Source organism: Molothrus ater, chromosome 16 (genome assembly GCF_012460135.2).
Source record: "Molothrus ater isolate BHLD 08-10-18 breed brown headed cowbird chromosome 16, BPBGC_Mater_1.1, whole genome shotgun sequence".
NCBI lineage: Eukaryota > Metazoa > Chordata > Aves > Passeriformes > Icteridae > Molothrus > Molothrus ater.
Window position 1 is genome coordinate 2,087,408 of NC_050493.2, and position 22,407 is coordinate 2,109,814.

The 22,407-nt window shown below is 49.8% G+C and overlaps 1 protein-coding gene across 1 annotated transcript in view; it reads left to right on the forward strand.

Annotated features, from left to right (window-relative positions):
- LOC118692511 (voltage-dependent T-type calcium channel subunit alpha-1H) overlaps positions 1-19,763 on the forward strand; it is a 111,204-nt gene extending 91,441 nt beyond the window's left edge. Inside the window, 8 exon segments of the mRNA XM_036392387.1 lie at positions 394-527; positions 1,254-1,324; positions 5,880-5,958; positions 7,747-7,868; positions 9,341-9,640; positions 12,643-12,826; positions 16,151-16,317; positions 16,981-19,763. Of these exon segments, the coding sequence (XP_036248280.1) occupies positions 394-527; positions 1,254-1,324; positions 5,880-5,958; positions 7,747-7,868; positions 9,341-9,640; positions 12,643-12,826; positions 16,151-16,317; positions 16,981-18,066 (2,143 nt within the window). The 3' untranslated portion in view covers positions 18,067-19,763.
- The last annotated feature ends 2,644 nt before the right edge of the window (positions 19,764-22,407 follow it).

Below are 22,407 nucleotides of genomic sequence, written 5' to 3' on the forward strand. Positions count from 1 at the left end.
ACTTAATAGAAACTTTATATAGTAAACTATATTTGTATATAAACTTTGTATATAAAGTTTGTATATATACAAACTTTATATATTTGTATATTTGTATGTATACAAATATATATTTGTATATGAACTTTGAGATTAGAAATATTATAGAATAAGATAGATATTGTTGAGAGAAAAATAGAAATAAAAATTAAGTTTTAAAGGATGGTTTTATTAAAAAAACCTAAATACTTTGGGTAAATAGAACTATAGAAGCTATATTCTATTTAAACTCAATAGGAGTAATTTTAGATAATTAACTTAATCCGACAGAGATGCATTTGGGATTTGCTGGTGCCTGTCATTAACATAAAATATGTCTAATTTGAATTGTGTTTGTCCTTCCTGCCTGTGCAGGTGGAACCAGCTGGACTTGGCCATAGTCCTGCTGTCCATTGTGGGGATCACTCTGGAGGAGATCGAGATGAACGCTGCCCTTCCCATCAACCCCACCATCATCCGCATCATGAGGGTGCTCAGGATAGCCAGAGGTGGGTCCTGCTCTGGGCTCCCCAGGAAATCCTTTGGATGTTTGTCCTTCCAGCGCTGCTGGTTCATTTCCAGTGGGGAACATGGGATGGCAGCTCAGAGACCAGCTGGGGGCTTCCATGGGGTTTTCATCTGGGGCTGGCTTCTGATTCCAGCCTGGGATCACTGAGCTTTTATCCGAGTCCAGAGCAGGGTGGGAAGTGATGGAAATATGGGCTTGGGAAGATGCTCTTCACTGGTGAAGTGCCTCCCATTTTCCTGCCTGGGCACGTTGGGGTTCTTGTAGGTTTTTGTCCATTTTCATAGAATTTCAGGATGGTTTGGGTTGGAAGGGACCTTAAAGCCCATCCCATTCCAGCCCTGCCATGGCCAGGGACACCTTCCACCATCCCAGCCTGGCCTTGGACACTCCAGGGATGCAGGGGCAGCCCCAGCTTCTCTGGGAATTCTATTTCAGCCCCTTTCCACCCTCCCAGGGAGGAATTCCTTCCCAAAATCCCAGAACCCCCTGGCAGTGGGAATGCATTCCCCTTGGGACTGACAGGGGGATGTTCAGCCCTGCTGGGATCAGGGAGATCCTGGTTTTCAGCAGAGAACTCCCCACGTGTCCAAACAGCATTAAGGGAGATTTAAACCCTCCCTGGCAGACCTGAACCTTGATTTCCCTCCTGGATTTTCCCTGCAATTTCCCCCCAGCCCTGCTGAGCAGGATTTGCTCCTCATTTCAGTGCTGAAACTGCTGAAAATGGCCACGGGCATGAGAGCTCTGCTGGACACGGTGGTGCAAGCCCTGCCCCAGGTAAGCCCCCAAAATTCCTCATGCCCAGGGTGCTCCATTGGGGACAGAAGTGCCTTTGGGGCCTGGGGACAGCTCTGGGTTTGGTGGCCTCCAGAAGCCACCTGGGGAGGGTCTCAGCTTCCTCCAGGCCATGGGAGTGGAGTTTTTTGTGGTTCACCCTGAAGTGTGTTTGATGGGAGAAGCAAAATGATGGGAAAAGAGCTCCCAGAGAGCAAATTCCTGTAGGCAGAGCTTGTAGAAACCCCAGATCCCACTGGCAAGTTTGGGAAACACCAGGAGGGACAGAGAAGGACCTTGGAAAAAGCACTGGGAGCTCCCAACTCAGGAGTTTAATTTGGGAGGCAGGAACGGCCACAATTATTGACAGAGGTGCTGCAGCCTTGGAAAGGCAAATTGGGGAGAGGCTTCTGAGGGTTAAAATCTTGATTTGGGGACACCAATCACCAAATTCTCCTGAGCTGCAAGAGAAACAACAACACTTCCAGACCCAGGGAATTTGATAGGATCCTGCAAGTGTTCACTTCCTGGGACCCCTTTTTTATGGGTCTGAGAAAAGGAGAGAAGCTTTTTGCTGGCTTTCAGTCCTCCATCAGAATTCCAAGGTGTTTGGGTTTTTTTTTTCATGTTATCCTTTTTAAGGTGTGTTCTGCTTGTTTGTGGGTGTGCTGGTGTGAGCTCTGATTGTTCAGTGCTGGAGTTAATTCAGATTAACCCTGCCCATCCCAATTCCCTGGAGCAGCCAAGGGCAGACCCCAAGTGGGTGGGTGTCTCCTCCAGAGGATGAGTGAGAGAACCAGCAGAAAACATGGAATTACCCAAAACCACCCCTGGGACTCAGTTCCTAAGTGCAAAGCAGCCCACCATCTATTCCAGGAGAGCTAGAAAATGGGGAATTTCTTTTCTTTGCAAAGACCCCTTTGCTTTGATCTTCATCATTGCCATGAACACATTTCTAATCCCAGCATTTGCCCTTTGGCATCCAGATTTCCTGAAGGATTTGGGCTGAGGCTGAGGCAGGGATTTACCAACCTGACCCCTGGGCTGGCATTTCAAGAAATCCTTGGATTTGTGTCTGTTTTTCAGTTTACAAAGCATCGTCACCACAGCCTATGTTTTCTCTCCCTCCTTGTTTTCTGTCCCCACCTCCCCCAAACAATAGGGTGGCTCCTGGCCAGGGTTTGGGGTTCCTTGGGGTGTTCTTGCAGTTTGCATTCCCAGCAGGGTCTCTTGTCAAGGGAAAGCCCCAGGGATATTCCAAGCAGATCTCGTGCAGATAAAAAAATGCCACTTTGGTCTCCAGTGAAGTTCAGAAAATGAGAAGGGAATTTTAAGAAGAGCTCTCTGACAACCATCACTCTTCATAAAGCTGCAGCTTTCATTTCCAAGGCAGGGCATGAGTTCCTACCCTAATTAAATTAGCATCCTAAAACCACAGCTGGAAAATCCTCATAGAATGTGGTTTCTAAGTGACAAAAAAAGAGCTAATTTAATGTTTATTCATTCAGGTTTGGGGGGAAATTCTTTGTCTGGTGTGTGGAGAATGCCCATTTATGGGCTGACAATGACAAGGAGCTGTCACTGCATTTCTGGGGGGTGATTTTCATCAGCTTTGGATTTGGTTTTTATTCAGCAATTTGAGTAACACTTGGAGAACCAATTATCCCCAAATTTGGGGGAATGTAGCATTTTGATCCAGGACTGTCACAGGATTAATCTCCTCTTTTGGGATTTCAGACTGAGCTTGAGCTGCTCTTTTCAAAGTCTCCCTGCCCTGCTCCTCGTGTGGTGACCTCTGCCTGCCAGGTCAAAAACCTTCTCCTCCACCTGATCTGTGGGGCAAAACGAGATTGAGAAGAGAAAAAAAAAATGAGGAGAGGCCACAGAGACAGAAAGAATGGTCAGGGAATGAGCTCAGATTCTCTGCCCACCTTTTCCATCTCCTTCCAATCCCTGCTTCTTGTTTTAAAGATTCAGTGTTAGGGAATCAGCCATCCCCTGTTGATGGAATACATTCATGTTTACTCTTCTTACTAAGAAAATATCTGGTGAGTTTAGTCTGAATTAGCAAGGTTTGGTTTTTCACTGGATGTAATTTTGCTTTTTTCTTGTAGCACTTCTCCTTTATGGAGCAATGGTAGATAAAATAATCTCCTGCAGTCTGGAGAACAGGAGAGCAGTGAACTCCTTTAATCTCTTGGTGTGGAGCAGCTTTTCAAGACCTGCTTCAAGTGTTTTCCTCTTCTTTCTGGGCTCCAGCTCGTTAAGGCTCCATAATTAATTACACCACTCATCCATCACTGATCATTTCCTTGCTCCTAAGTCTGGTGGCTGCTGGGTTTGGAAGCAAGGGCTGCTCTCTAAAGCTCCTGTTTGATGGTTTTTCTTTAGTCCTTTTCCCATTCCCAGCTTTCCAAAGTCCCTTTTGGTATCAGACTTGGGGTATTTTCCAAAGTCCCTTTCTGTATCAGATCTGGGTTCAAATGCTCCTGGTGGAAGTGAATCCCCCAGCAGTCACTGCTGAGCTGCCTCAGCTCTTCCTGCTGGGGAGCACAACTGAGGTCCAGCCCAATCCCACCCTCCAACAGCAATAAGATGTGGAATTTCCCTGTCAGAAGATCTGGGTTGTTTTCTCTTCTCTGGTCTCACTTGATCCATGGATGGAACATTAATTCCCTGTACAAGAGACTCCTCTCTGTCTTCAACAGCTTGGAACTGCCCCCACAGGGACTCCTTTTCCTTTTCCTTTTCCTTTTCCTTTTCCTTTTCCTTTTCCTTTTCCTTTTCCTTTTCCTTTTCCTTTTCCTTTTCCTTTTCCTTTTCCTTTTCCTTTTCCTTTTCCTCTCCCTTTTCCTCTCCCTTTTCCTCTCCCTTTTCCTCTCCCTTTTTCTCTCCCTCTTCTTTCTCCTTCTCCTTCTCCTCCTCCTTCTCGTTCTCCTCTTTCCCTTCCCCATTCCCTCTTCCCTCTCCTCTTTGTGGAAATCCAGATAACACCTTTTACAGATAACCTGGTAATAACTCCCACATTACCCCAAATTCTTTGGGATTTCATCAATGCCATAAGTTTCCAGGCTGATTTTTCAGACACCAAAACACTCAGGCTGCTTAGAGCAAAACCCAACACCCTCTCCTGTTGCCTCAACCTCGAAAGTTTGTTTATCCCTTTTATTTTAATTCCCTGTAATTATTTGCTCATTTGCCTCCCCAGCAGTGTGTGGGGGGTGCTTGTGCTTGTGCCTGCTCATTTCTAATGGCTCCCAAACCATCAGTGGTCCAGCAGACAGGAGCAGCAAAAGCTGTTCCAGAAGGCAGCAGAGGCAGATGAAATAACCCAGCCCAGCCATCCACATCCCTGTTTTATCTTTATTATTCCCTGGAGGATTGTAATAATGTTAGGGAAATTGCAGAGCCAGTTTAGGCTTTACAGCAATTACAGCCTGCACTGGGTGATTGGACTATTCCCATTTCTTTAATATAAAAAATCCCCTCTTTCATCAGCAAGAGCTGTGTTAATTTTATAATGACAGATATCACACTGATAAACTTTCTGATTAAATCAAGCACAGTCCAAATAACCAAAAAATCTGTGGCTGTGCCACCTCAGAGAAGAAAACTCACCCAAAGTCAGAGTTCACTAAAATGCACCTCAGAGATCAGGAATCCCTGGGCCTGACTGCCTGGATCCCCTCCTAGCTCCTTGTTTTTCAGGGATAAAATCCTGCTGGTGGTGCAGAGAACTCACTTTGTCTCAGTTAGGAGCTGCTAACAGGGAGATTAAAGTGGCAGCAGAGATAAATGGGAGCAGGGGGGAGCAGGCCAGGTCACTCTGCCCTTCGTGTTCTCTGCCTGAATCACCAAAATCTGCTCCAGGAGACGTTTTTGAGGCTTGGATTCTGTGCTGGGATGAGATCCAGCACGGAGGGCTGTGAAGCTGGTGGTGTGAAGAGCTTTTGAGCTGTTTTCATGTCACTTGTCACCCCCTTCAGCCGCCCTGGGGGCTTGGAACACCTCCAGCAGCACCTGGAGCTGCCAGCGCTGGTGTTTGGGATCAGGATTTTCCTGTGGGACACAGAAAGCTGAAATCTGGGAAGCTCTTGTTGAGAAGGGCCTGCAGAGGAAAAGGCTCAGGGAGTTCTCCTCTTCTTGGAGCACTGCAAGCCCTCCATGCCTGTGAAACCTTTGGAAGCAGCTCCTCTCCTGCCTTGCTGCTGTCTCAGAGTCCCAGCAAAGGAGAGGAAAGGGCCCCAAACCCAACCCAGAGCCCAGGTCCCAAAGCAGCCCTGCCCCACAGACTGCCCTGGGCGGCCAAATTCCAGAGTGGAGGGTGATGGAGAAGCTGCTGCTTCCCCCAAGGGCATTTCTGCTCCTTGCCCCACACAAAGGCCTCCCTGGGCCCCTTGAAGCAGAACTCAGAGAGGGACCAGGCTGCTGGTCCCAGGGGAAATCTGATTTTCCTCTGGCCCCCCATCCCTGCTGTGCTTGTGTTGAAAATGTGATGGAGTGATTTCATTCATGACCTCGACTTGCCTGACCCTTGTTCTGCTTTCTCCTTGTGTAGGTAGGGAACCTTGGCCTACTTTTTATGCTCCTGTTTTTTATCTATGCTGCCCTGGGAGTGGAATTGTTTGGCAAGCTGGGTGAGTAATGGGCCCCAGGCCGCTGGCTCCATCCGGTTGGTGTTTATTTGCTATCTGCCTGCTTCCTTTTCTCCCTCTCTCTCTCATTCTTGGGCCTTCCTTAGCTTCACACTCATGTTCTGAAGATGGAAGTTTCCTCTTGATCTCAGGGTCACAGCTGACACACGAGGATGTAACACAGAACCTTTCTGACACATGCACACACATTCAGGGCTCTGGCCTACGCCAGCCTTGGCTGGAGAGGAACTCTCTGCTTTTTAAATATCATTGCCCAGCATGGATTGGTTCAAGTTTGCTACTGGAGACAGAGCACGAGTCTGCAGAGCTGGATGGGGGTCAGGTTCCTGCTGGAGAGATGCCACCATAAACATGTCCCTGCTCACAGCTTCCCCCACAGCCCATCAGTTCCCTGCACTTGGCTGCCACTGCTCCTGCAGCTCCCAGGGCTCCTCTGTCCCCTGCTCTCAGCATTACCCTCCCCTCTCTCCATCAATCAGGAGGCATCCAGTGCTTCCTGCTTGTCCAGCATTAATTAATCCTCCAGTCTGAGGAGACTGCAGCTGCTCAGGAATGTGCCCATCACTAAAATCAGAGCAAACCCCAGCCTTGCCCAGCCTGGAAAATGCTGTTGGAGGGAGCTGTGTCTGCATCCTCAACATTTCCATCCCAATTAGAGCTCCAGGAGCACCAGAAGGGCCCTTCCTGAGCAGAGTTTATGGCTGTCATTAATCCCCTTTATGAGCCCAGCCCTCTGCTCAGATTACAAGTGCCTGAGAGCAGAATAATTCTTTCAACCAAAACCAAATTATTTTTCAGTCTCTCACAAATTCCAGGGAAGGAATTAGTTCTGCACCCACCCTGAGTGAGACACTGAGGGTTTATATTTTACCCCTGGAGTTATGGGTGTAATTGTTCAGTCACAGGGGTGAAAAATGGCTCTTCTGGTGTTTCCACACACACCTGGGCAATGCCAGCCCAGGGAACCCCACTGGGGCAGGACTCTGCTTCCCAGCCCAATGTAATGGGAATATTCCTTCCTTTTTCCTGATCAGTCCATGCCAGCCACAAGAACCATCAGCCCTCTCTCCCCCAGGACTGGTCATTTGTGGGTTTTTCTTGGATTATTTTTTTTTTGTTTTTCCTTCCAATTTACCTCAGAATAATTACCTAAGACTGAAATGCCCAACCAAGAGCCGTTGCTGCCTGTCCTAATGGATATTTAACGAGGCTGTGTTTTATGGGAAGATGGATATTTCATATGTTCAATTTGCATTCATTAGGCTATTAATTCTCAGGGGGAAAATGTCAAATTGCTCCACTTTATCTCAGTGAAAATATCCCTCGTGGTGGATATAAAAAATCATCAAGGCAAGGGCGCAATCAACAGGAAAACAGACAAAGGAGGCTGTAGAGCAGGAGTAAAGAAAATCACAGAAATCAGACGATCATGGAATGGTTTGGGTTGAGAAGGACCTTAAAGCCCATCCAGTGCCACCCCTTGCCATGGGCAGGGGCACCTTCCACTAGCCCAGCTTGCTCCAAACCCTGTCCAACGTGGCCTTGAATGCTTCCAGGGAGGAGAATTCCACCCCCACCGTTTCCACAGCTCCTGCTGTCCCGTCCCAAGGTTCTCCAGCTGCAAACACCTTTCCCCCTGTCCCCCCTGTTCCTCCTGAGCAGGATGTCAGCACCCCCTGGTACCATAAATCCATGGGAGGTGGCTCTGGGGGCTGCTGTGGGAACTCCAGCATGGCTTGGCTGATGTGCTGCTCCTTCCCTGCCCCACAGATTGCAGTGAGGAGAACCCCTGTGAGGGCCTGAGCCGCCACGCCACCTTCACCAACTTCGGCATGGCCTTCCTCACCCTCTTCAGGGTGTCCACGGGGGACAACTGGAACGGGATCATGAAGGTGTGTGCAGCCTCTGGGGGCTTCCTCCTCTCTGGAGGCACAGATTTTAACAGATTTAGGCAACTCTTGGGCAAAAACAAAAATGTTTCCTCTTAAGACCTCAAAAATGGGACTTCTAATAGAAAAGCCAGGTGTGTTTTCAAGATTTGTCCTAAGTCTCACCCAGCCTGAAGCTTTGTTCCTGGATGTAATATTGAAGGAAAATTATGCCAGGTTTTTGACTGGGAGGAGTAACCATGTGCTCTGGGTGCTGTGCCTTTGGGATGTGTCACAGAATCACAGGATCATGGAATGCTTTGGGAGGGAAGGGAATTTAAAGCTCATCCAGTGCTACCCCTGCCATGGGCAGGGACACCTTCCTTGCTCCATGCTCTGTCCAACCTGACCTGAAGCACTCCAGGACATGAGAAATCCAAAACTTCTGGGCACCCCATTCCCCTCTTTGTAGGTGCTGTAATCCATGACCCCCTTATTTCCTCTTACCTGTTTCAGTTGTACCCACTTTGTGTTCTTTTGGTGTTTTGAGACATACACTTTAAGGAATTTAGAGATTTTAGAGGAGCTAATATTTTAGTTAGAGATAAGCTTTATTGGAGTTAATTAAAATAAATGGGTAGGCCTTGATGAAGTTAGAAGTTAGTAGTTAACTAATAATTGATTGTTTGTCAACACAATGTTTGGTTAGCTGGGTTTATAATGAAGAATATAGAAACTGATAAATAGCTTTTAGGAACATAAGACAATTGTGGCCTCCTCTGTTCTGAAACCAATGGGATTCTACCAATGGGTTCATTTGTCAGATTTGCATTGAAAAGGTAGAAAGGTCAGAACGAGGAGGACTTAATTTACTTCCTCATTTTGGGACCCCTCCCCATGAAAGGGACCACCGACCCATTTCAAGGAGCAAACTGTGCATGCTTAATGGCTTTTGAACTAATTACCATACAAAGTGAGGAATGGGATGTACCAAAGTTATGAATATGCATTTGCATTTTAGGTATTCAATACTTGTATAGATAAAAGGACTCTGCAATCACCTGTAAATTGTGGGGTGTATTTGGGAGTTATCCCACAATAAGCACACACTTTCTAACTCTAAACTGTTAGAGAGTTTTTGGATATCGGTACCAGATCAATATCCATACTGGGAATGGGATGTACCAAAGTTATGAATATGCATTTGTGTTTTGGGTATTCAATACTTGTGTAGATTAAAAAGGACTCTGTAATCACCTTTAGATTAATACTTAAATAGATAAAAGGGCTCTGGAATCACCTGTAAATTGTGAGGTGTATTTGGGAGCTATCCCCGCACGCTGCAATAAACTTTCTAACTTTAAACTGTTAGAGAGTTTTTGTCCCTCACAGTTGGATATCGGCACTAGATCAATACCCATATTTTCAATGGCTCCGTTTGTGCCCCTGGAGCCCCAGCAGAGGCTCTCCAATGGCTGCCTGTCCCCCTGGTGCAGGACACGCTGCGGGAGTGCACGCGGGAGGACAAGCACTGCCTCAGCTACCTGCCCGTCATCTCCCCCGTCTACTTCGTCACCTTCGTCCTCATCGCCCAGTTCGTGCTGGTCAACGTGGTGGTGGCAGTGCTGATGAAGCACCTGGAGGAGAGCAACAAGGAGGCCAAGGAGGACGCTGAGATGGACGCCGAGATCGAGCTGGAGATGTCCAGAGGAACCGGCGGGAGCAGGAGCGGGGCTGGGGAGAGCCGGGCGCTGCACGGGAACCTGGAGCACCCCAAGGGGAAGCAACAAGGCCTGGTGAGAGCTGGGCTGGGGAGGGGATGGATCCCACCAGCCTGACCAGCAGATCCCACACAGAGCCAGAGAGGGAGACAAGGAGCTGTCCCAGCCCCTACCCCAGGGATGTCACCACCACCTCACATCCTGAGGCAGCTGCCAGGCCTCCTGGAGGGGGAAACGTTATCCTGGCCATTATTCCAGTGGAGAGTTCAAAGTCCACCTCTCCACTTCACTCTCAGGTTGTGGATTTAAAGTTCAGAGCCATAAAAGCCATATAAAAGTCCCTGTCCTGCTGTCCCAGCCAGTCCTTGTCATTTTTCAGGGCAGCAGGACTAATGAGCAATCCCAAAAATCCTGGGAGTGCTGGCACTGGGAGCCCTGGCACCTGCAGCATGGGATGGGATAAATTCCCTTCACAGGTTCTGTTGAATTCCACTTTGGGATTTCCAGAGGATCCTCCAGCAATTTAGTGCTGCTGTAAACCTGCAGCTCCCTAAGGCTCTGCCGAGGACATGGAGAACTTGGGAATTGTCAGAGCCCCTCAGAAAGGAGCTGCAGGTCCCTGGGCTGATTTTTGGAGGTCCCTGGGTTAATTTTTGGTGGTTTCTGGGCTGATTTTTGGAGGTCCGTGGGTTGATTTTTTGGAGGTCCCTGGGTTGATTTTTGGAGGTTCCTGGGTTGATTTTTTGGAGGTTCCTGGGTTGATTTTTTGGACACTGCCTGCCCTCTGATCCCTGCCAGTCTTCCAGGAAAACAATCAGAAGTGCAGGGGGGAGGGAGGGTGTGAGATAATTGTCTCACCCCATGTCAGCAGCCTGTGATTAAGAGTGAACATGGAACTGCTTTGTCACCACCATCACAAATAAATCTACCGCGAAATCAGTGGGGGCTTGGAGATTAAATTACATTAAATTAGATTTTTGTGAAATCTATCAGGCTCCATTAGGGCGAGGAGAAAGATTTGGTTACACAGGGATGGGGAATTGGCTGTTTGAATGTTGCTCCTGACAAACATTCCTGCAGGGAAATGCCCAGGTTGCTTTTCTAATTGAGGGAAGAGAGGGCACCTCCCCTCACACAGGCTGGGAGTGCAAACAATCCGTTCTCCTTGGGCTTTCCTCATCTTCCAACACTTCCCAAACACATCAGGAGCCAGGCAGAGCCTTCTTTTAACCCTGGAGGTGATGAGGGGGAGAAGTGTCCCCTTCATCCTTCCACCATGTCCTGCCATTACCCCACAAAAGCCCAGGCCACCAGGCTGAGGTGGTCCCACCCACAGTAGCTGCACTTTGGGGCTGTGTCTGAGCTGCCCCAAACCTGTCCCTCCATAACCACAACCTTTCCAGCCTCTGTCCTTTCCACAGAGCATCCTTTAAAATGTGCATTTGGTGTGACTTCAAATGTTAAACCCAGAGCTGCAAGCAGAGTTTTTTGTTTGTGGAGAAAACAGTGTCAGGTTTGATTTTATTGTTGTTATTGCAAGAATTTGTTTGTGATGCTGAGGAAACTGAGGCAGGGAGGGATCAACACCTCAGGCTTCCAGCAATCCCCAGAGCTGGGATTCAGGAGATGCTCCAGGGAGATTCCCAACAAACCAGAAGGGCTTCAACCTCCTCTGCTCCCAGTCACCCCCCATGCCCAGGTCCCATCCCAATTTCCAGGGTATGGGATCAGGCTCTGGAGTGCAGCAGGTGTTTCCCAGCAAGGAGGAGGAGCAGCAGTGATGCCTCCAAACCATCCTCACTGTCCAGGGCAGCTCTCCAACAAATTTCCCATCCATGGTTCATATTTCAAGCCCTTATTTCATTTGAAATTTACCCACGTCCCTAATCCAGTCAGCTCTCAACAGCTGAACCTTTAAAAATGGAAGTGGCTGATGTCAAGAAGGGCTTTCTGTTCATTTGTTCCAGCCACAGCCAAGCTGAGCTTCAGGAGCCAAATCCTCAGATGCTTCTGTTCAGGTGCTGAGACCTTTTGTTCTCCTTGTGGCTCAGGGCTGAGCAGGAGCCCCTGGCTGCCCCCAGCCCAGGGGAGGCCGTGCTGGTGGAGCTGATGAGCTGGGATGGCCAAGGACCAGCTGGCCCTGGCTGCTGAGGCTTTCATCCATCAGCTGAGAGCCCTGGGTGGCTCCTGGGCACAGCCACAGCTGGCAGAGCTGGATGCCAGCAATCTGTAAATACCTGCTGGTCCCTCCTTCCCAGCCAAGTTCCACAGGGTAAAAGCATGGAGTAATTCATCTTGGGGTGTGCACCTTCAGGGAGCTGAGGAAAGACATTTCTAAGCCAGAAATACAAGTTAAAAACCAGATTTAACCAGATCCTTGGTGAGCTCCAAACCTGAGGGACCTCAGGGACAGGTTTTGCTGGCAGAGCAAAGCAAAATACATTTAATTTAAGACATGCAGCTGGGAAAATGTTTTCAATCAGTCACTGGGATGCTGATGTGAAGGGAGAACCAGAGGGATTCACTGTGTTTGAGATAAAAGGGGAAATTGGGAGGGCAATGTGTCCAGCCAGGACAAGGGAAGAGATGAGAATCTTGACTCCATGTTTCAGAAGGCTTGATTTATTATTTGATGATATATATTATATTAAAAGAAAACGATATATTAAAACTACACTAAAAGAATAGAAGAAGGATTTCATCAGAAGGCTAGAAAGGAATAGAAAGGAATGATGATAAAATCTTGTGACTGACCAGAGAGTCCAAGCCAGCTGGACTGTGATTGGCCATTAATTAAAAACAACCACATGAGACCAATCCCAGATGCACCTGTTGCATTCCACAGCAGCAGATAACCATTGGTTACATTTCGTTCCTGAGGCCTCTCAGCTTCTCAGGAGAAAAAATCCTGATGAAAGGATTTTTCATAAAATACATCCATGACAAGAAATCATTCTTGTCTTCTCGCAGGCTTCTCCCAGGACGATGCCTGGGAAATCTGTGTCCCCCTCTGTGGCCAGAGAGCTGCTGCTGCTGCCACAGGGGTGGTGCCACCTCTCTCTCCTGTTGCTCTGCAGGGCAGTGCAGGCTCGCTGAGGGCCCAGGACTCCCAGAACCTGCTGACAGTCAGGAAGATCTCCGTGTCCCGCATGCATTCCCTGCCCAACGACAGCTACATGTTCCGGCCCGTCACCCCCGCCACGGCCCCCCTGCCCCTGCACGAGGTGGAGATGGAAACCTACCCCTGCAAAGCCCAAAGAGGTACCACCCTCACAGATTCCTCTGCTCTGGGGCAAAGGGTTGGGTTCCTCCCCGCGAGAAGGACGTGGAAGGGCTGGAGCTGTCCAGGGAAGGGGGTGCAGCTTGGAGGGCTCAGCCTGGGGAAGCTCAGGGGGAAACTTCTCATTCTTCAAAACTCCTTGACAGGATGGGGCAGGGTTGGGCTCTGCTCTCAGGGAACAGGGTCAGGGTGAGAGGAAACAGCCTCAGGTTGTGCCAGGGGAGGTTTGGATTGGATATCAGGGAAAATTTCTTCACTGGAAGGTGTTCGAGCTTCAGAACGGGCTCCCAGGGCAGTGGTGGGGTCATCATCCCTGGGAGTGTTCAAAAAACCTGTGGATCTTCCTGAACCTGTGTTCAAAACACCTGGGACTTGATTTAGCACCGGCCTTGGCAGTGCAGGATTAATGCTTGGAATCCACGGTCTTTTCCAATCTTTACAACTCCATGGTTACACCCACAGAGGGGTTCAGTGAGGAGCAACCAAGCCAAGCATGGCCTGAGCAGGGCTCGCTCCCCTGTGGTTCCAGCAGCACCACAGGGCTTCCCCACACCCTGCAAAGCTCCACGTCTCCATCACCTGCCCAGCAGCACCACAGGGCTTCCCCACATCCTGCAAAGCTCCACGTCTCCATCACCTCCCCAGCAGCAAGCTCAGGTGCTTGGGGAGAAGCAAAGCTCCCAAGCTCAGGTGCTTGGGGAGAAGCAAAGCTCCCAAGCACAGGCACAGGTTTTTAGCTGAGGGAAAGGGAGCTGTGCATTCCCTCTGACTCCTGCCTGCAGATCAATAACATCCCCAGGAATAAAAGGCAGAGTTGGGATGGCTTCCAGCACAATTCCTCATGTTTCAGGCAGGCTGCAGCCTCGGGGCAGTGCCTTTCAGCAGCACACGTGGAGTTCAGAGCTGCAGGAGTTTCTTTGGCAGCAGAAAGATCAGAAACCACTCTCTGGTTCTTCCTGAGCCCAGCCTTGTAATGAATGTCATGGAGAGACCCCAAAATCCAGGAATCACAGAGCCTTTGAGGGGGCATTCATCCTCTGCATCCCAGCACATTTCCCTGGAAATGCCTTTCTGTCTCTTCTGTCAAGCTGCTTTGAAGGGGAAATTGTTGGAATTTGTTGTGTTGAGAAGTTTAGGTTTATTAAGTTGATAGATTTTTATTTTTAAGAGAGTATTGTATTTAATTAGAAGTTGTAGAGAAAGTTTTTTAAATTAAATTATAAAATTGAGATTATGAGTGTGTAGTTTGATTAGCAGTGTATAATATTATGTAGTGGAAAATTTAGAGTTTAAGGCTTTAAAATATAGTGATATATGTAAAGTAAAATAGAGATTTTAGGGTGGAGGTTGGGGTGGGTTTTTTTAATTTTTTAATGGGTTTGGGTAGTATTCTATAATTGGATAGAAAAGCTTGTATTGTGGGATATGAGGGATTAGTTATTAGGTTAAAAGTAAAAATACAAAGGAAATAGATCTGAAACACAACTCTGCCTCCCTAAAAGCACACGTGCTCCTGGAGGGGCTTCCTAGAACTTTTCCCAGCCTGGTTCCCTTTGATCCAGCATGGTTTGAAATGCCAGAACTGCCCAGTGGATTTGCATAGCCTGATTTGCTCTGATTTCCTTGGGAGAAGGAACTCTGTGTTTGTTCAGACTCTCTGGGAGCCAGGTCATGTTCTCTGCTCAGTGTTTATTATTATTTCACCTGCAAATTCCTGGTGAAGGAAAGAAAACAGAGGTTGAGTTTCACAGGCAGCCTCCTGGGGCTGCTTTTCATCCCTGGAGTGGCTGTAAAGGAGGATTTATATCCATATAAAACTGCTGGGGCGTTGGCAGGGGTGGGTAGAGCCCACCAAGGATTCTCTGATGTTTCCTCAATTCCTAAATTTCTCTCCAAGAGCACTGGAGGGATGGATATGATGGATATGATGGATGTGACTGTTTACCTGGTGGTAAAACCAGCAGCACCCCAAGCTGTGCTGCTCCTGAGCTGCCCAAACTCTGCTTCAAGTCACAGATCCATAAATTATATCCAAATAAAACTGAGCCCGTGGAGACTCCCACGAGTGTTTTCATGGGCTTCAGGATGTCTGATCTTCTTCACTGAGCACACAGTGAAAATCCTGTGGGATGAGCAGATCTCAGGATATTTTGGTTTTAGATGCAGTTTGCTGATTTCCTAGAAAAACAAGAGAAAAAATATCCAGCTCCAGAGATCTTCAGTGCTCCTGAGCATCCAGTTTGGAGGGGGTTTGGGTTTCCTATATGAGAGCTCGATGGAAAGTGTCCAACAGGAGGAAATTCCAGCTGAGGACAGGAGTAGAGCACTGAGTCTGGATTTTATGACCATGTTTGTGACAGACTTTATGCCAGAGTTTTTCTGCATCATAAAAAGCACTTTATAAAGCCTGGAATAGCACATGAACAGCACAGGCTCAGCCTGAAAGTCTGGGTCTAAGAGAACCCAAAAAAAAACCTGGGGAGAAGCAGGGTAGGGGTGGGAATTCCTTCTGTGGTGTTCTGGAGAAAAGCTCCAAAAGAAAAATTATTAAACACTCACTTTTCTTTGTCCCCACCAAGAAATCTGTCTGTGAAATGCAACTGTGATGTGTCTGGATGGCTTTTGTCAGGGGTTCAAGTTCCCTGACCCCTGGGTGAGATCTCTTGGAGTGATGGATAAGGGTGTTTGTAACACGGAGCTGGGCAGCACTGCAGGAACAGACGCTGGCTTTCAAACTAATGAGGACAATAAATCCTGCAGCCAAAAACCAGAGAAGATCTTTCAAACAACTCCCAAGTGCAGTAAAGCAGCACCACGGATGGGCTGGGGAGGAGGGATGGCCTTCAGACCCAGCCTGGGAGGCTTTGGGAAGAGAAAGATTCCAGCCTGTCCACGGCTCAGGGCTGTCAGAGCATTTGGAGCAGCTCCTGGTGGGACCACACTGAGCTGAGCTGAGCCTTGGGGACAGCCCCTGGTGCTGGCTGGGCTGGGCTGGGTGGGAGAACTGCCATGGGCTTGCAGAAGGTGTAGAATATCTTGAGTTAGAAGGGACCCACAAGGATCAGAGCCCTGCACAGAGACCCCAACATCTGTGAGCTCCCTGCCACCCCTGCTGAGCTTCAAAGCAGCAGACAGGACGAGGGACAAGGTTTTTAATCCAAGGTTTACGCCGAGGTTTGGCATTTCACCCAGGCCCAAGAGGTTTCTCCTTCTCCCTCCGGTGTTCCCTCCCCTCTGGAAGCTTCTGCCCCAAACCTTGAGAGCCCCCATGCCCAGCAGTGACTGCTCCCTCTGTCCTGCCCTAGGATCCATCAGCTCCACCCGCTCCCAGCCCGTGGGGGGCAGCTCCTCGCTGAGGGTGCCCGCGGAGGCCGCGCGCTGCCCCGGCCAGGACGGGCGGCACCGCTGGAAGGGGCTGGTCCCCCACGGCAGCCCCCGCTCTCCTGCTCTCAGCAAGCTGCTCTGCAGACAGGTGAGGGGCCACCTGCACCCAGAGGTAACTCCTGTCTTGTCACCTGGTTCTTTCTCTTCTTTCCCAGTCCTCTCTTGTGTTTCTTTGCTTGGAGCTAAAGTGGAATTCCTGTTTCAGAACAAAACATGCCATAAATTTTGATATGTTCCCAGCAAATGTGGGAAGGTCCTTTTTTTCCCTGCTTCCATCTTCATGGCTGTGCTGTTCTGGGAAATAAGAGCTAAAGTGTGGGGAGAAGGTGCCCAATCTCCATTTGAGAGAGGCCTCCACCATGATGGGTTGTGCTGGCTCAGGATTTGGGGCTGGAACAGCCCAGCAGATGCTAGCCCTGAACATGAAGGCTCCTCAGGTTTATCCTGTTGTACAGGAGGGTCTGACAGGACTGGCACGATGGGGCAGAGGTGAGGTGGGCTGTGTTAGACCCACCAGCCCTTTGCCTCCTGCTATGGGCTCCCCATCCCTGTGAGTGTCCCAGGCCAGCTCAGATGGGGCTTGGAGCAGCCTGGACTGGTGGAAGGTGCCCATGGCAGGGTGTGGAAGGAGATGGGCTTTAAGACCCCTTCCAACACAACGTGGCTCTATAATTCTGTGTCCATCACTGGAGGTGCTGCTGCCCAGCACATCCCCAGGCTCTCACCCCACTTCTCTCCTCTCCCCTTCCAGGAGGCCGTTCGGACAGACTCGGTAGACGGACAGAGTCCAGAGCAGAAAGACAGCCAGCAAGCAGAGCCTGGAGAGCCCCAACCATCGGCAAAGCAGCCCCAGAGCACCCTCACCCCCAGCCCTCTCCATTCCCCCCTCCCAGCCACCCCTCCACGCTCCCCCCCATCCTCCCCACACCGGCCCCTGGGCCCCCTGGCACGGAAGCACACGTGTGGCCAGCACAGCGTTCCCAGCCGGCCACCCAGCCCCAGCAGCCCCTCTGGCCCCGAGGGCTGCCAGGGCGAGCCCTCAGACCTGGCTGACGAGGAGGTTCGGCACATCAACAGCTCGGCCAAAGACTGGGCAGAGGAGCACTCGGACCCCGGCAGCCGCTCCACCTCGCCCTTCACCTCCCCGGCCCCGTCCCCCGTGCCCCTCAAGAACTGCAGCACAAGCAGCCTCTCCCGCAGGGAGAAGGACTTGAAGAAGTTCCACAGCACCGACACCAAGGGCTTCCTCAGCAAGCCCAGCTGGGCCGACGAGCAGCGGCGGCATTCCATTGAGATCTGTCCGTCCGGCGGCGCCCCGGAGCCCGCCGAGGACAAGCAGCGGCCCCCTGGCCACGTCCAGCCGGAGGCCGACTACATCCACGGAGCTCGGAGGAAGAAGAAGATGAGCCCGCCCTGCATTTCTATAGATCCTCCCATGGAGGACGAGGGAGCGGCGGCCCCGCGCACCAAACCCTCCGAGAACACCCTGCTGCGGAGGAGAACCCCGTCCTGCGAGTTCCCGGCCTACCGAGAATCCCTGGAGCTCCCGGAGAGCCGAGGGGAGCACCTCAGCATCCCCAACTTCTCCTTCGAGCAGCTGGACGGCGGCTCCTTGAGCAGCCTCTCGGAGCTGCTGGACAGCGGGCAGTCCACGCCGGCCTCCCTGGACTCGCGGCCGGACGCTGAGCCGAGAAAACAGGATCACATAAAAACTCAGCGGGGCAACGGCAAAGAGGGGGGCAAAGAGCTGCTGGGCACTGCCAAGAGCCCCCCGCGCAAGCAGGACTTGGGCCCCGTGACTGTTGCCACAGAAGAAGGCACGGATGACCCAGTATAGCTGCTGGGATGGGGGACAGGGGGGGTCTCAAGGGCTTGTCACCAATGTGGGGGTTCCAAACGAGGGGACCCAGGGCTCAGGGGTGGCCATCACCGGGGCCGTCCCCTCGCTGCGGCCACTCGCTGGGAGGAGCTGTGGAAGTTTGCAAAAAAACCACACAAACACACACACACACACACACACACACACACGAGAAAAAATGAAAAAGAAACCAAACGAGCGGCTGGACGAAACTGGGGATGGGGTTCTGGGGGATTTGGCAAGAGGTTTTGGGGTTTCTTTTCTAAGGGGAAGGTGGAGTTGATGCAGGGGTGGCTTCGTTCCTCCCACGCCACTCCGTGGCCTCGATCACATTGATTCGGGTCTGAGGTGGTGGTGGTTGGGATCTGGGGGGATTCTCTTGGGGTTTTGTTGTTTTGTTTGGTTTGTTTTTTGTTTTTTTTTTAATTTTATTTTATTTTATTTTTATTTTAAAGATGCTCAACTTTTCCTGAGGCACCTTTTTGAGCTGTCACATTACGCTGGAGTGCCTGGGAGCTGGACGTTGTCTGTATATCAGCAGTTCTATAAATAAAAATTCTGTATTTGTGAGCTACAAAATGAGGAAACAAACATACAAACAACAAAAAAAAAAAAACCTGGAAAAAGAAATAGACCCACAAAAACTCTCTCTTCATAATGCACATATTTTTATAGAGAAACAGAGATGCTGTTTTTTGCATTACATGGGTGGTGTTTCCTTGGGTTTTCTGTGGAATTAATTATTCCAGCCATTCATTTTCCAAATGTTTCTCCTCTTTCCTCGCTTCCCTGCCCTCCACCATCACCCCACCAGCTTCTTCTCACAGCTGATGCTTCTGACATCTCGCTCATTTTCTTTTGTACTTTAGAGGTTGTCCTAATTACAGACAAAAAAACCAAATCACTACTGAATTGTAGCCAGTGCAATAATAAGTTATTCATTCTTCTTGTCTGTCCAACTGTCCTGTTGCTTCCCCCCCCCCCTTTTTTTTTAACTGAAATTCAGGTTAAACGTTGCAATAATCTGAACTAACGTGCACAAAGACGGTTTCTTGTGTTACAAAGAGAAAAAACTAATGAAAAAAAGGAAAAATAACTACATTTACAGAGAGATTAAAAAAAACTGAACAAATAAATAGTAAATTATTTAAGAAATGTATTTTGTTTACTGCAGTTCTAAGTAAATTATTGATACAGTGTGTAAAGGTGTAAAGAGCTGTCGTAGGTGATGTTCTTTGTGAGCATTTAAGGTGACGATTTGTCCTCCTCGTGACAGAACAACTCCGACCCCTTGGGGCAGTTTGCACTGCCTGTCCCTCCCTCCCCGTCCCTGGACACCTTCCCTTCCCAAGGCCCTTCCAGAAGCCTCTAGAGGAATCCAGGTCACCTTTTAACACCACTTTGGGGAGGTTTTTTTGCAGCTTTTTTTTTTTTCCCCTCCTTCCCCACCCCTCCTGCAGGCCCTGTGTCCATGGCCCAGCTTGGCCACGGGAAATAGGAGCAGGAAGGAGCCCGTGGACACCCAGGGGGGAACAAACCCATCCAGTCGTTTCCGTTTGGTTCCTTCCGTGCCGCCTCATATTTATGCCTTCACATTTATCTTCTGTTATCGATGCATCCATTACTCCAAAGGAAATGTATCTTGTTTCACATCTATTAAACTGTATAAACTGGAAGCGTGGCCTCCCTTTGTGCCCAGCTGTCCCTCCCGCTCCCAGAGCTTGGCATTCCCTGAAAACTCCTTCCTCAACCTCTCTGAGCTGCAGCCCCCCCAGGTGGGAACCATCCCTGCTGGAGCTGGAGGCTTCTCCCACCTCCCCCTGAGCTCAGAGAATCCCTCACCTCTCCTCCATATGTCGATCCGGCTGCTTCCGAGGAGCACCTGCGCCACTGTAATTAAGAGTCATTTAGAATTATTGTAAATAATGATTCTGTCTCGGTGGGAGAGCGAGGAATTCCAGAAAAGAGCCACAAAATCCATGATTAACAGTGCTTTGGGGAAGATGGCAAAGTGCTTTTGCTGCAGTTTAAGGAGGGGAGGTGAATCCCTCTGCTCCAGGCTGAGTCCTGCCTGGAGGGGTGGGGAATGCCCAGGGGTGTCCCTCAGCATCAGGGGACACTCAGGGTGTCATTTACTGCTGGGATTATTTAGCTTTGCTGGAAAAGGCCTGAATTCCCTTCAGGGGGAAAATCCTCTTGCCACAGGGTTGGTGGCTGATGGTGGTGATGGAGAGGGGTGGAACAACTTGGAAGGGCTTGAGGCCGTGGCAAGTGTCAAGAATAAATTGGGATATTTGTTCCTGGTTCTGGCTCTCTCAGCCTGCAACCCTTCCCAAAGCCCTCAAAGATCATCAGGACCCAAACCAACCCCATGAGCCTGCAGGAACATCCTGCCAGCGTGGGGAGAATCAAGCTCAGACTGAATTTCCCAGGAGCAGAGAGTGATCATGGATTGCTCCCTGATGTCTCTTTTGGAGACACTCACCTGGACTTACAGGTGCAAAACCCCCCCAGCTGCATCCCCAAACCTGGCCAAGACCAGAGAAACTATTTAACATCAGCAGTGTTAATTTTGTTGATTAAATCTCTGCAGCATTAAGCAATTTCCCCCCCGGACCGTCTGCAAGCCTCGCTTAAGATCGGAAGTGAAAAGCACGGGCTAAATGCAAGTCATGATTATTTAATTGGATCGATTTCTATTTTGCATTTTTAATGGCCATTCAGTCCTGTCCATTAATCAGCCAGACTCTGCCCCAGCACTCTCCATTCCAGCAAACCCACAGCCCGCAGGGATGGGGGCTGTGTCCATCTGGGCTGGCCCAGAGCCACCTCAGCACCCTTGGAGGAGCAGGAATCAAGCAGGGATTAAAAACCACCACGCTGAGGAGGGAAACCATCACAGGGGCTCTGCTTCAAGGGTAAATCTCAGATGGCATCGATCTGAAATTCTCTTTGTCATGCTGGGGAGGGAAAAAAGCTTTAAAAAATACCAAGCACCAAATCTGACGCCATCCTGGGTGCAATTAGCCCCAACCTTAATCTGTCAGAGCTGTGAGATCATACAGGTTGCATGAATGCTAATAAGCATTTGATATTTGTACAAGCTTTCTGGGGATGAATAATTCAATTGACTTCATCCATTAAATTTCCCCTATTAAGTTTTCAAACCATGGCTGGGTTTTAATGGCTGGGGCCACCTCATCCTCCAGACGAGGGGGCTTAATTAGGAATTTTAGCACACCCTGACAGAGCCACAGGAGCTGAAATCTCTGTGGCTCTTTGGGTTTTGAGCAGCTCGTGTCTCTCTGCTGGAGCCCTGCTGAGCCCCTGGAATAACTCCAGCTCACACCAGGTGAGTGCTCCATCCTCTCCCAGCATTATGGTGCTCTCACAGGCTGCTTTAGCCCTTTCTTTCGACGGGGTCAGCCCCTCTCTGGAGGTTGGGAAGGTGCTGAGGGGCTGCTTGGGACGGGGGATGTGCAGTGGCACTGATGCACCCTCTGGATTTTGGCACCACTCAATGATTCTGTGGGTCCCTTCCAACTCAATATTCTACAATTCCACGATTCCCTGGCATTCACTGATGCAGAGATGTCACCAGGAGTGTCCCACACCCAACTTGGGCTGCTCCTCATGCCAGGACCCTTCACCTGTGTCCCTCACTTGTAGGTCAACGTTGGGTTGGTTTTTTCCAGCTGTGGATGTTGGGCTATCCAGTGAAAAATAAATCTGTTCACAATGAAAGGGGGAAAATGCCAACAACCCTCATTAAGTCACACCACAGGGAAGATCCAGATTAATGATTTGAATATTTGATTGAAGTCCCCTGGAGCAGCTTCTTCTGATTCTGCTTTGCCCCACGTGGAGGCACAAGCTGCCAAGGGCCTGTGGCCACGTCTGCAGGGTCTGCTGGATGCATGGAAAACAGAGTTCCCACCTGAGTTATTCCCAAAAAATGCAGCCACCACTGGACACAAGCAGGAGGGCTCCATGGCTGGCAGGAGAAGGAGCTTGTTTACCCTCCCATCTCCTCGTGCTTTTATTCCTTATGTCCCTATCAAATCCAGCTGTCCCTCTGGGCACCATCTCCCCGGGTCTGCCTCACCCCCTCCTCCCCTCCCTGCCTCTGTGTCAATTTATTCTGACTGGCTCATTAATTCATTTTGCTCGTTAACCAAAAGAAACCTCACCAATGATAACGAGTTCCAATACAAATTAATTCTGCAGGGAAGACCGGGCACTTCACAGCTCCTTGGCAGCGACAGCGTCCGTGCCCAGCAGGGCCCCTGGCATGGGGCTGGCGGCCACATGGACACAGGG